The sequence below is a fragment of the Gobio gobio genome (genome assembly GCF_949357685.1).
Source record: "Gobio gobio genome assembly, chromosome: 16".
In the NCBI taxonomy this organism is placed as follows: Eukaryota; Metazoa; Chordata; class Actinopteri; order Cypriniformes; family Gobionidae; genus Gobio; species Gobio gobio.
The window spans coordinates 2,049,906-2,062,866 of NC_137109.1; the positions used below are offsets into that span (position 1 = coordinate 2,049,906).

Consider the following 12,961-nt stretch of genomic DNA (forward strand, 5'->3'; position numbering starts at 1 on the left):
ACTCTCATCTTCTATGCATTGTGTGTCGGGGGGTTAGACACACGCAGGCCGGCTCACTGATCCCGAGTGCTGCCCGCACTGCTCTCTTTTCCCGTTAAGGGTATTAGAGCGTAGAATGTGAGTCGTGGGGAAGATCCAAGCTTTTCTGCACCATTCATGGAGAAAGACGGGCCTGCTCAGCAAACCCAGTAAAGCTGAGGAGTTAATGGACCAAATCTCTCCCCAACTGCCCCTTCTCTTTGAATCAGACCCTTTGGCGGAGGATAAAGAGGAGGAGGAAGCGGATGAGATGATTGCTCATCTCTTGGAGACGCAGATGCAATTCTCCCTCCTAATCTCTCCTCCAGACCCAGCAGTGCGACAGGTGAGTCTGTCTGGTTGGGAGAGTTGAGAGAATCTGGACGTGAGACGGTGAGTTTACACACACACTCAGACGAGAGGTCAGGTGCTGGGGTATTGCCGAAAGACATCAGAGGCAGACGGTGGGTGATAACTCCACTCCATTAAGGGTTTAGAGGGACTCTTCCAGACCTAGCAGTGCAACAGGTGAGTCTCCTCATACAGGGAGACTTGGACCGTATTAAAATGTGTAGGAGAGCAGCTGCTAACTCTCTATGGACTGGCCATCACAACAGGAGGAACCAAACTATCACACTCTATCACTGCGAGCCTCAAATAAAGCATAAGGCATGAAAAAGGTGAAGGCCATGACTTGAGTGAGGAGTTAAAAACCTTAATGATCCTAGACACATTAATAAATAAAATCAGCGTCTCTGCTAAAGACAACAAATATCACGCAGTGGCTATGCCAATAATTTCAGGAGGAGAGTTTGGATTTAATGAAGTCAAAATATGGGCATCCATTTTAGCAGAACAAAGATAATATACTGTATATCTGAGCATTAACAGACACAGAGCTAACTTAATATTCAATACAACAGAAAACAAATATATTCTGTGCATAAAATATAAGAGATCATGTAAAAATATATACACATTATATCATCTAGACTTTATATCATATGATACATTTATGTGCTATACTTGACGATCACATTTATGATTAGAAACATTTGAATCATTATGGATGAGTTCAATCAAACATTATTATATTTGTAGGCCTGATACTGAAGAGCCTGAAGATTTCTGCTGACAGACTCATCTGAGCTCTTCCTCTGTTCCTCCTTTACATAAAACAAAACCATCATTTGGCTGAACACTAAACCAACATTAATCCTCAATATCACATGTTTCTGATACGCATGCTAACACACCCACTGCTTTATTTAACTGTAGAGTCTGAGTCTCTTCCAGCTGTATGAGACACATTTACACATTAATCGCACATTTATTTCTCCTCATAGACACAGTAGTGAGACTCTTCTGTGATCACCTGATGCTTTCTGATCCTCTCATGACCATATCAGAGATTTTAACCAAACCATCCTTCATCTAGTCTGTAAGGAGGAACCAGAAGAGAAAACAATCAGTGTTCAGTGGAACAACGTGCATATTAATTATATTTCAATGACTGTTTTTGAGTAAAAAGAAGTGACATTAAATTCCTGTAATCAGATTAATTACTGACTTTACATTATCCTGCAGAGATATTCCTAAAACAATATTTGTGCATTAAATACTTTAGATTTAAACCATGAATGGCGTTCATGTGTGTGTGTGTGTGTGTGTGTGTGTGTGTGTGTGTGTGTGTGTGTGTGTGTGTGTGTGTGTGTGTGTGTGTGTGTGTGTGTGTGTGTGTGCGTGTGTGTGAGTGTGAGTGTGTGTGTGTGTTGGTGTGACTGCAGAAGGACCTGCGACTCCTATTGAGTCACTGTAAAGGAGAAACACATGCTAATGAGTGTACGGCGTATGGAATAAACCACAGCGAGCAAACACAAATGTTATCTTCAGTTCAAACCTGTCAGTTAAACTTCTACTAGTTAAAGCCATTTGCCCTCTAGTTTACACATGTTTGTAGGGCTCTTAGTAAATCACTGACAGTAAAGTGAGTGTAAAGTAGTGTGACGTGTTGCTTGTCACAGTAAAAACACACTCGAGACAGAGACATTTCTCATGTGAGGCTGGACGGCTGTGAGCTGAAGCTGAACTGATTTTAGCAGCGTTTTCCTACAATCTGACCAAGTCTATTTTCAGACTGAAATGATTCTCTATTACTGACACAGTTAATAAAGCAGGTGTTGCTGTGTAAAGCTGAGACTGTGTGCTTTTGTTCTCTTTCCTCCTTTGTGTTAAACATTTTAATCAACTTTACATTTTGTTCTCACACAAACCCTTTGTTGCAATAAAGCTTAATGATAATTTCCTCTCATGAATATTTGAAAGGTTTGTTCTCATATCAGAGGTAAATGAAGCTCTCTTTAATATCACAGTGATGTTTCCTCACCTCAGGACACAGTTTGAGTCTCGTAGCTCGTCTCTGAGCCGCCGCTTTGAGTCTCCGATCTTATTGCGTCTCAGATCAAGCTCTTTTAAAAACTGCAGTGCTTTTGAGTTAGTCAAAGACTGAGTTAAAGAAGAAACATCTGTAATGCCACAGAACTGTAGACTAGAAAGACACAAACAGAGGAAGAGAGATTATCTCACAAACAAATCATTAAGATAAAGAATTTAACACAAATATAATGTGAACTCAGGCTCTTCATGAGATATTGAGAATAAAGTGTTTTAGTTTGAACTGTTAAAGTGATTTTAAGCATTTTGATTCTTGTGTGTGAATGTGACTGACCTCAATCTCTCCAGTTTACAGTGTGAATCCTTCAGTACGTCACATAAGAGCTTCACTCCTGTGTTTTCTAGTTTATTCCAGCTCAGGTCCAGCTCTCTCAGGTGTGATGGGTTTGATTTCAGAGCTGAAGTCAGGATGAGACACTGTTTCTCTGTAATACTGCAGACACTCAGACTGAAGACAGAAAGAGAAAATGACTCAGATCTGTGATGATCATCTTATTGAAGAGCTACAGCATATAGTCTGTCATTTAGTCTATAGTTTCCCTTTTTTTCTTATTAATATTTTAATTTATGTGTAATGCACTTTGAGTTGCTAGTAGATAAATTAGCCTTTCATCAAAGATTATTCTTCTGAGACTAAATTTCTGACAGTATCTCCTCCTAGAGCTTTAAAGCCACAACCACCAAACTCGGCTCAGACCTTCAGATCCGACTCACGGTTTTCCTAAAAATGACGATTTAAGAATTAAAAATCCCATTGACTTTCATTGACGGAATGTTCAGATGAGCCAAGACTATTCAAACTCCAACTGTCAAAATTCAAAATCTGACAGTTGGAGAGGCTCGTCAGACTCCATTAACAGCCATTCTACTGTGTGTGTGTGTGTGTGTGTGTGTGTGATGTGTAGGTTTAGGGGCAGGGCCTGTGTGTGTGTGTGTGTGTGTGTGTGTGTGTGTGTGTGTGTGTGTGTGTGTGTGTGTGTGTGTGTGTGTGATGGGTAGGGGCAGTGTGTGTGTGTGTGTGTGTGTGTGTGTGTGTGTGTGTGTGTGTGTGATGGGTAGGTTTAGGGGTAGGGGCAGTGTGTGTGTGTGTGTGTGTGTGTGTGTGTGTGTGTGTGTGTGTGTGTGTGTGTGTGTGTGTGTGTGTGTGTGTGATGGGTAGGTTTAGGGGTAGGGGCAGTGTGTGTGTGTGTGTGTGTGTGTGTGTGTGTGTGTGTGTGTGTGTGTGTGTGTGTGTGTGTGTGTGTGTGTGTGTGTGATGGGTAGGTTTAGGGGCAGGGGCAGTGTGTGTGTGTGTGTGTGTGTGGGTGTGTGTTGGCATGTTTTTGTGAAATATCAGGACACAAATGACATGGGTATGACACAAAGAGGGTGAAATATGAAATATGAGGACGTTCCCCATGTCCTCACTTTTCAAAATGCTTATAAATCTTACAGAATTTTTTTTTTTCACAGAAAGTGAACTGCACAGTCTCCTGTGATGGGTGTGTGTGTGTGTGTGTGATGGGTAGGTTTAAGGGCAGGGGCAGTGTGTGTGTGTGTGTGTGTGTGTGTGTTTGTGTGTGTGATGGGTTGGTTTAGGAGCAGGGGCAGTGTGTGTGTGTGTGTGTGTGTGTGTGTGTGTGTGTGTGTGTGTGTGTGTGTGTGTGTGTGTGTGTGTGTGTGTGTGATGGGTAGGTTTAGGGGCAGGGGCAGTGTGTGTGTGTGTGTGTGTGTGTGTGTGTGTGTGTGTGTGTGATGGGTGGGTTTAGGGGCAGGGGCAGTGTGTGTGTGTGTGTGTGTGTATGTGTGTGTGAGGGGTAGGTTTAGGGGCAGGGGCAGTGTGTGTGTGTGTGTGTGTGTGTGTGTGTGTGTGTGATAGGTAGGTTTAGGGGCAGGGACAGGGGCAGGGGCAGTGTGTGTATGTGTGTGTGATGGGTAGGTTTAGGGGCAGGGGCAGTGTGTGTGTGTGTGTGTGTGTGTGTGTGTGTGATGGGTAGGTTTAGGAGCAGGGGCAGTGTGTGTGTGTGTGTGTGTGTGTGTGTGTGTGTGTGTGTGTGTGTGTGTGTGTGTGTGTGTGTGTGTGTGTGTGTGTGTGTGTGTGTGTGTGTGATGGGTAGGTTTAGGGGCAGTGTGTGTGTGTGTGTGTGTGTGTGTGTGTGTGTGTATGTTTTTGTGAAATATCAGGACACAAATGTGTATAATGACATGGGTATTACAAAAAGAGGGTGAAATATGAGGACGTTCCCCATGTCCTCACTTTTCAAAATGCTTATAAATCACACAGAACAAGTGTTTTTTTTCACAGAAAGTAAACTGCACAGTCTCCTGTGAGGGCTAGGTTTAGGGGCAGTGTGTGTGTGTGTGTGTGTATGTGATGGGTATGTTTAGGGGCAGGGGCAGTGTAATGCTGCGTTCACACCAAACGCGAATTGAGCGTCTGGCGCGAGTGATTTCAATGTTAAGTCAATGGAAAGGCGCGTTGACGCGCTTCTGGAGGTCTCGCGGCGCGGAAGGACGCGAATCCGCCTCTTTCGCGTGTCCAGTTCACGTGAATGGCACGAATTGGACGCGAATTGAGCGTCTTGCGCGATACGCGCGTTACACGTGAATAGGGCTTTTGTGCATTCACGCGTTTTAAGCGAATTCGCGTCTGACGCCCGAGTTGAAAAATTTTAACTTTGGCGTCAATTCGCGCCGCGTTAACCAATCAGGAGCCTGCTTGCTGCTGTCACGTGGTAAAGTGATGTGTATGAGAAACCCTGCATAAATTAAAAATAGTACTATTGTGTCACAAAATGTAGTTTTAAGACTTTTTCAGGTGGGAATGTAGTTGTTTAAAGCTCAAATCTGTGGTTTATTTATAAAGAGAGCGCCTATTTAAAAAAAATAATCTTGTGTTTTTGGAGTTGTGAGATCCAGGCGATCACTGGGCAATCACCGCTCATAACCCCAGCGAAGGCAGCCTTTCCTCGGCCAGTCCTTCTGGCGTCTGCCGCTGGCTCTGATGTCCTGTAGTGGTTTGTTTTGTGTGGATCTAACGGCCGAGCTTTGCTCTCATGAATCTATAATTTGTTGTCTGCCAAATCGTTTTGACTGAGGGCAAAGAGAAGTTTCATAACTTTATATTTTAAGGATATTTAAACATACATGCAGTGAAGATAATGTAGGAGTTGCCTGGACCACATTTGTGTGGCTATTAATGCTTAATATATATTTTTAATGAAAATGAAAAGAGGCAGAGAGGTGTTTTATGATATATTTCTCCTGCAGTGCCTTGAACGCGCGTCAATTTCGCTTCCAGCGCTCGATTTCTACACGCGTCCAATTCTCTGCTGACGCGCGAATGCATTCAAAATGTTTGCGCGTGAAACTAGACGCGGTAGACGGGATTTTGACGCTCAATTCGCGTTTGGTGTGAACGCAGCATTAGGGGATAGAAAATACGGTTTGTACGGTATAAAAACCATTACGCCTATGGAATATCCTTACATTTCACAAAAACAAACATGTGTGTGTGTGTGTGTGTGTGTGTGTGTGTGTGTGTGTGAGAGTGTGTGTGTGATGGGTAGGTTTAGGGGCAGTGTGTGTATGTGTGTGTGTGTGTGTGTGTGTGATGGGTAGGTTTAGGGGCAGGGGCAGTGTAAGGGGATAGAAAATACGGTTTGTACGGAATAAAAACCATTACGTCTATGAAATGTCCTCACATTTCACAAAAACCCCCCTGTGTGTGTGTGTGTGTGATAGAGTGAGAGTGTGTGTGTATCTGTCTGTCTACTCACTCGCTTCAAACTTTATGGTTCAGCTTTCTCAAGCCAACTTCAAATTTTGTTTACAAAAAAAGGTGGTTGTGGTTCATCTTACCCCAGGGGCATCTTACCCAGACTTACACAATCAGTTTCAAATACGCAATTATTCACTAGTTCAACACTTAATTTTAACTGTGACCAATGGCAAAGGCCAGAAGATGCAATGCTACAGTATAAATGATGTGACTTGAACTAAACAGTGAACTGTAATCTCACTGTAACTGTACAGTATAATGATACTAACTGTAGATTCTCCAGCTGTGATTGTGGGTTCATCAGTAGATCACTGAGGTTTCTCACTCCAGAGTCTCCTAGATTATTCCTGCTCAGGTCCAGCTCTCTCAGGTGTGATGGGTTTGATTTCAGAGCTGAAGTCACAGCAGAACAACCTTCATCTGTCATATCACAGCCCCTTAACCTACATTAGCAGAAATGAGAAAAACAAACTCTTTATTCTGTTTCATTCAAATATCAAAACACTTTTTCTTTCTTGTGTGTGAATGTGACTGACCTCAATCTCTCCAGTTTACAGTGTGAATCCTTCAGTACGTCACATAAGGGCTTCACTCCTGTGTTTTCTAGATTATTCCTGCTCAGGTCCAGCTCTCTCAGGTGTGATGGGTTTGATCTCAGAGCTGAAGTCAGGATGAGACACTGTTTCTCTGTAATACTGCATCCTCTCAGACTGAAGACAGAACGAGAAAATGACTCAGATCTGTGATGATCATCTTATTGAAGAGCTACAGCATATAGTCTGTCATTTAGTCGATATTAGTTATCGTTTAAAAAAGAATCTAAAAATAAAACCCACTAGAAATAAGTCTTATAGATCAGGGATAGGCACCGTTTGTCTTGGAGGACCACTGTCCTGCAGAGTTCAGCTCATAGAACAGTTATGCATGTTAAAATATTTTGTTGTTTGCTTTGAGGATGTGAGTTAATTTAATTTAGTCTTCCCTCTTTCTGAAAACATCTTAGCGACATGGCAGCCGTCGAATAAGTCCGCACTGCAAACCTGTTGGTAGACAGTGGAAATATGCCCTGATCCAGATGATGTCCTGCTGACAGAGGCTTCACCAGGGTCAATAAAGCCCAGCTCAATAAAAGACTACATAAAAACATTTTCTTCCATCTGTTTTATGTACTGTTAATTTTAAAATTTATTTAGTTTTTCTAATCTTAAACGTAACTTATGTAAATAGTTGTAAAAAGTACTGTAAATAAAAATGTATAGAACAATTTATTTTTTAATTTACAAATTAATTGACATGACAAAAATAAATGTACAGAATTATTTATTTACAAATTATAACTTGCATAACAAAAATAATGTGTAGAACGGTAATATTTAATTTACACATTTTAATTTACAAAACCAAAATTTTAGTTCTCAACAATCTCTCAAGAAGAGAAAACAATCAGTCCATTCTCTCCCTGCTGTCCTCTGTCTCTCGCTGAAACTTCCTGTCCTCCCTCAGTATCTCCATCAGCTCATCCTCTCGGTCTCGTCTCCTCTTGGCTGGAGTTGCTCCTCATCTTGGTCATCCACTGCTGAACTTGGCCCTGGTGTGTCCTCAGGGATGATGGAGCCAATGAGGACAGGGGGATTGTCCAAACACCTCAATCATGAAGACAAACCATGGCCAAGTTCCCCACTCCCTCACCTGTCCCAGGACACTTTCAATCCTAAGGCAGAGAAAATAAACATGTCTGTCAACAACAAACACAACAGCACAATACATTTCAGTAAAGATGTGTCTATTAACTTGCATACTTTTTATTTATTTTTTAAGTTGTAATAAGTTTATTTTTTTTACCTGCAAAGCAGGGGTGCAGTCTTAAGAAAATTAAAAAATATGATGCATCAGTAGCCTACAAACATACACAATACTCCAGAAATCATATTTATAGATACTCAAATTCTATATTCTCGATTTTTCCGGCCTGGTAAATAAATACTAATTTGCTGCCTCATTTTAATAAAGCTGCTAAAAGTAACTTGATCCATAAAACAAAACGAAATATTACATCAGATCACCTAAAGAATAAAGCTGTGCCGTGGTAACAGAAATAAAGACCACCGGCTTTTAAAACGTTTCGTTGGTTATTTTAGTAAAATAAAACACAATAGGCTACTTACATGTATAAGTGTTCCTCGGCCGCGGGATGGGCAGAGGAATACACTGCACAGGATCCACTTGTCCTGGTTGGTTCTATCCTTCGCGGCCGGGGAGACGGACGGTGGGTAGGGTTGCCAGGTCTCTGCAACAAAAGTAGTCCAAAACTCCCAATGCGATTTTCTCCATCGAGCGGCCGAATTATCCACTGCAGTTGTACGTTTGGGGGTGTTGGAGCGGCGAAATCGTACTTAAGGGGTAGAAACAAACCCGCGGAAATAATTTTTCACCCGCGGCAACAACTTAAAAGTAGCCTAATTCGGCTGAAAAAACGGGGACTTGGCAACACGGACGGCAGGCTGCATTTGAAGGCCCCTTCGAATTGAGACAGCCTTCGTCGCGCTGCGGTGACGCAATCGGCCTTCAAATGCAGCCTTTGAAGGATGCAGCCCCCGAATTGGGACACAGCTTATATGTGGGGATCTACACAGGCAGTCACACAACACAGCTGCATCACATTTACCCAATACCTGGGATCACATGATGTTTTGGGAGGTCACATGACTAATCAGGAAGTGATAAGTGTTTGCTGGCTGCGAGTCAGATTCTTTTGTGTTGATGCTAGGCACGGTTGTGTGAGTTGGGCTCCCTTTTCATGCAGGTATAATTTGTCATGGTATAGCATGTTTAATCACTGCCATTTCATTTTAAGACTAATTTATTCCATTTTTATTAGGGTAATTCTAGAAGCGCTTGTCTACTCTTCACGGAGGACACGGGCTTCTGCATGGAGGGTTAACATTTGTGCACCTCCAGTGTGACCCGAGCTGCTGGGCTGCACTGGTAAATCCCTCAATTTGTATATTTTCCATTGAATGTTTTATACCTGCACTGGGATATGTTTTAATGCTTTTCTCTGTCTGTAGCAACGGAACATTAACCTTTTCTTTCATGCTGTGTCAATGTGCTGTGGGACAGTTGAGCATACTGAAAAGTAGGTTTATATTTTCTAGTTATGTTTGAGTTGGCTATGCTATGCTGTTTAATAAGGTTGGCAACTAACATTCTTGGTTTCTATTGAAAGGGGACCAGGCCAGCCACTGTTCTTTTTCTTTGGTTCCTGTTGTTGTTTTTTGTTTGTTTGATTATTTGTTTGGTTATTTGTGATTTTGCCCTTGGACCTATCCCTCATGTGCCACATTCATTGTATTATTGTGTATTCTTTTCTTGACTAATAGTGACCATTAATGCTGTTGGTTTTCCTCTTTAACTATGTTTTCTGTGTAGGCTATCCCTGTACAAGGCCGGATCCACACTGATGCTTTGCCCCTTCTCGTCAGGGGACCACACTGGGAGAGACACTGTATTGGTGTGTACTTGTAGCTACGACACGGTGTGATATTTTGTAGTGGCTTCTAAAGATATTAAGTGTGTAGTGCTTGCTGTGTTGCATGCTCCGACTGGTGTGGGGTTGCGGTCTCCTTTTTCTGTCTCCCCAGGGGCCTCCTGAGCAGGGGTTTTGCATTGGCTGATCCGACCTTCCTAGACTGAGGAAAACTCCACCAGTCATTTATCGCAGTATTTTTAAAATCTGTTCTTAATAACCTTTTTACATCTTTTTGTACCAAAGTGTAATAAATTGATACATTTACATATCTGCCTCTTGTTGACTGTCCCTGTGTGGGGAAAAACTGAGTTAGCCACACTGTATTCATAGAAAGAGTTGTGGTTCCTCCTGCCCATCATCAGGGGGTGGCGTAGTCAGACTAAAGAGAAGGTACTGCTTGGCAGGTACCACATATAGTTTCCCTTTTTTTTCTTATTAATATTTTAATTTATGTGTAATGCACTTTGAGTTGCTAGTAGATAAATTAGCCTTTCATCAAAGATTATTCTTCTGTGACTAAATTTCTGACAGTATCTCCTCCTAGAGCTTTAAAGCCACAACCACCAAACTCGGCTCAGACCTTCAGATCCGACTCACGGTTTTCCTAAAAATGACGATTTAAGAATTAAAAATCCCATTGACTTTCATTGACGGAATGTTCAGATGAGCCAAGACTATTCAAACGCCAACTGTCAAAATTCAAAATCTGACAGTTGGAGAGGCTCGTCAGACTCCATTAACAGCCATTCTACAGTTTGTGTGTGTGTGTGTGTGTGTGTGAGAGAGAGAGAGATAGAGTGAGAGTGTGTGTCTTTCTGTCTGTCTACTCACTCGCTTCAAACTTTATGGTCCAGCTTTCTCAAGCCAACTTCAAAGTTTGTTTACAAAAAAAAAATGAAGGTGGTGGTGGTTCATCTTACCCCGGGGGCATCTTACCCAGACTTACACAATCAGTTTCAAATACTTGAAATGCAATTATTCACTAGTTCAACACTTAATTTTAACTGTGACCAATGGCAAAGGCCAGAAGATGCAATGCTACAGTATAAATGATGTAACGTGAACTAAACAGTGAACTGTAATCTCACTGTAACTGTACAGTATAATGATACTAACTGTAGATTCTCCAGCTGTGATTGTGGGTTCATCAGTAGATCACTGAGGTTTCTCACTCCAGAGTCTCCTAGTTTATTCCTGCTCAGGTCCAGCTCTCTCAGGTGTGATGGGTTTGATTTCAGAGCTGAAGTCAGGATGAGACACTGTTTCTCTGTAATACTGCATCCACTCAGACTGAAGACAGAAAGAGAAAATGACTCAGATCTGTGATGATCATCTTCTAGAAGAGCTACAGCATATAGTCTGTCATTTAGTCTATAGTTTTCCTTTTTTTCTTAATATTTTAATTTATGTGTAATGCACTTTGAGTTGCTAGTAGATAAATTAGCCTTTCATCAAAGATTATTCTTCTGAGACTAAATTTCTGACTGTATCTCCTCCTAGAGCTTTAAAGCCACAACCACCAAACTCGGCTCAGACCTTCAGATCCGACTCACGGTTTTCCTAAAAATGACGATTTAAGAATTAAAAATCCCATTGACTTTCATTGACGGAATGTTCAGATGAGCCAAGACTATTCAAACTCCAACTGTCAAAATTCAAAATCTGACAGTTGGAGAGGCTCGTCAGAGTCCATTAACAGCCATTCTACTGTGTGTGTGTGTGTGTGATAGGTTTAGGGGCAAGGGCAGTGTGTGTGTGTGTGTAAAATGGGTAGGTTTAGGGGTAGGGGCAGTGTGTGTGTGATGGGTAGGTTTAGGGGCAGGGACAGTGTGTGTGTGCATGTTTTTGTGAAATGTCAGGACACAAATGTGTATAATGACATGGGTATTACAAAAAGAGGGTGAAATATGAGGACGTTCCCCATGTCCTCACTTTTCAAAATGCTTATAAATCACAGAATGAGGTTTTTTTCACAGAAAGTAAACTGTGCAGTCTCCTGTGATGGGTAGGTTTAGGGGCAGGGGCAGTGTGTGTGTGTGTGTGTGTGTGTGTGTGTGTGTGTAAGATGGGTAGGTTTAGGGGCAGGGGCAGTGTGTGTGTGTGTGTGATGGGTAGGTTTAGGGGCAGTGTGTGTGTGTGTGTGATGGGTAGGTTTAGGGGCAGTGTGTGTGTGTGTGTGATGGGTAGGTTTAGGGGCAGGGGCAGTGTGTGTGTGTGTGTGATGGGTAGGTTTAGGGGCAGGGACAGTGTGTGTGTGTGTGTGTGATGGGTAGGTTTAGGGGCAGGGGCAGTGTGTGTGTGTGTATGATGGGTAGGTTTAGGGGCTGGGGCAGTGCGTGTGTGTATGATGGGTAGGTTTAGGGGCTGTGTGTGTGTGTGTGTGTGTGTGTGTGTGTGTGTGTGTGTGTGTGTGTGTGTGTGTGTGTGTGTGTGTGTGTGTGTGTGTGTGTGTGTGTGTGTGTGTGTGTGTGTGTGTGTGTGTGTGTGTGTGTGTGTGTGTGTGTGTGTGTGTGTGTGTGTGTGTGTGTGTGTGTGTGTGTGTGATGGGTAGGTTCAGGGGCAGGGGCAGTGGACTGGTAATCCCTACGTTATGAATGGCAAAGATGGCAATATCCGAAATCCTCATCCTTGTGGGGACATTTTTAGGTCCCCATGAGGAAAACATCTTATAAATCAGACTAAGTGATGCTTTTTGAAAATGTAAAAATGCAGAATGTCTCCTGTGATGGGTAGGTTTAGGGGCAGGGGCTGTGTGTGTGTGTGTGTGTGTGTGTGTGTGATGGGTAGGTTTAGGGGCAGAGGCAGTGTGTTTGTGTGTGTGTGTGTGTGTGTGTGTGTGATGGGTAGGTTTAGGGGCAGGGGCAGTGTGTGTGTGTGTGTGTGTGTGTGTGTGTGTGTGTGTGTGATGGGTAGGTTTAGGGGCAGTTGCAGTGTGTGTGTGTGTGTGATGGGTAGGTTTAGGGGCAGTTGCAGTGTGTGTGTGTGTGTGTGTGTGTGTGATAGGTAGGTTTAGGGGCAGGGCCTGTGTGTGTGTGTGTGTGTGTGTGTGTGTGTGTGATGGGTAGGTTTAGGGGCAGGGGCTGTGTGTGTGTGTGTGTGTGTGTGTGTGTGTGTGTGATGGGTAGGTTTAGGGGCAGGGGCAGTGTGTGTGTGTGTGTGATGGGTAGGTTTAGGGGAAGGGGCAGGGGCAGTGTAAGGGG

At 42.8% G+C, this 12,961-nt stretch overlaps 1 protein-coding gene across 2 annotated transcripts in view; it reads right to left on the bottom strand.

Moving 5' to 3' along the window:
• Window positions 1-813: 813 nt before the first annotated feature.
• The window catches only part of LOC307139808 (uncharacterized protein), a 59,459-nt gene continuing 47,311 nt past the window's right edge, over window positions 814-12,961 (bottom strand). For both annotated transcript variants that reach the window (XM_079838911.1, XM_079838912.1), the window contains 6 exons: window positions 10,878-11,051; window positions 6,769-6,942; window positions 6,502-6,675; window positions 2,747-2,920; window positions 2,405-2,566; window positions 814-1,457 (listed from right to left, as the gene is read on the bottom strand). In XM_079838911.1, the coding sequence (XP_079695037.1) occupies window positions 1,433-1,457; window positions 2,405-2,566; window positions 2,747-2,920; window positions 6,502-6,675; window positions 6,769-6,942; window positions 10,878-11,051 (883 nt within the window). In that variant the 3' untranslated portion in view covers window positions 814-1,432. The remainder of the gene's footprint in view (window positions 1,458-2,404; window positions 2,567-2,746; window positions 2,921-6,501; window positions 6,676-6,768; window positions 6,943-10,877; window positions 11,052-12,961) is intronic.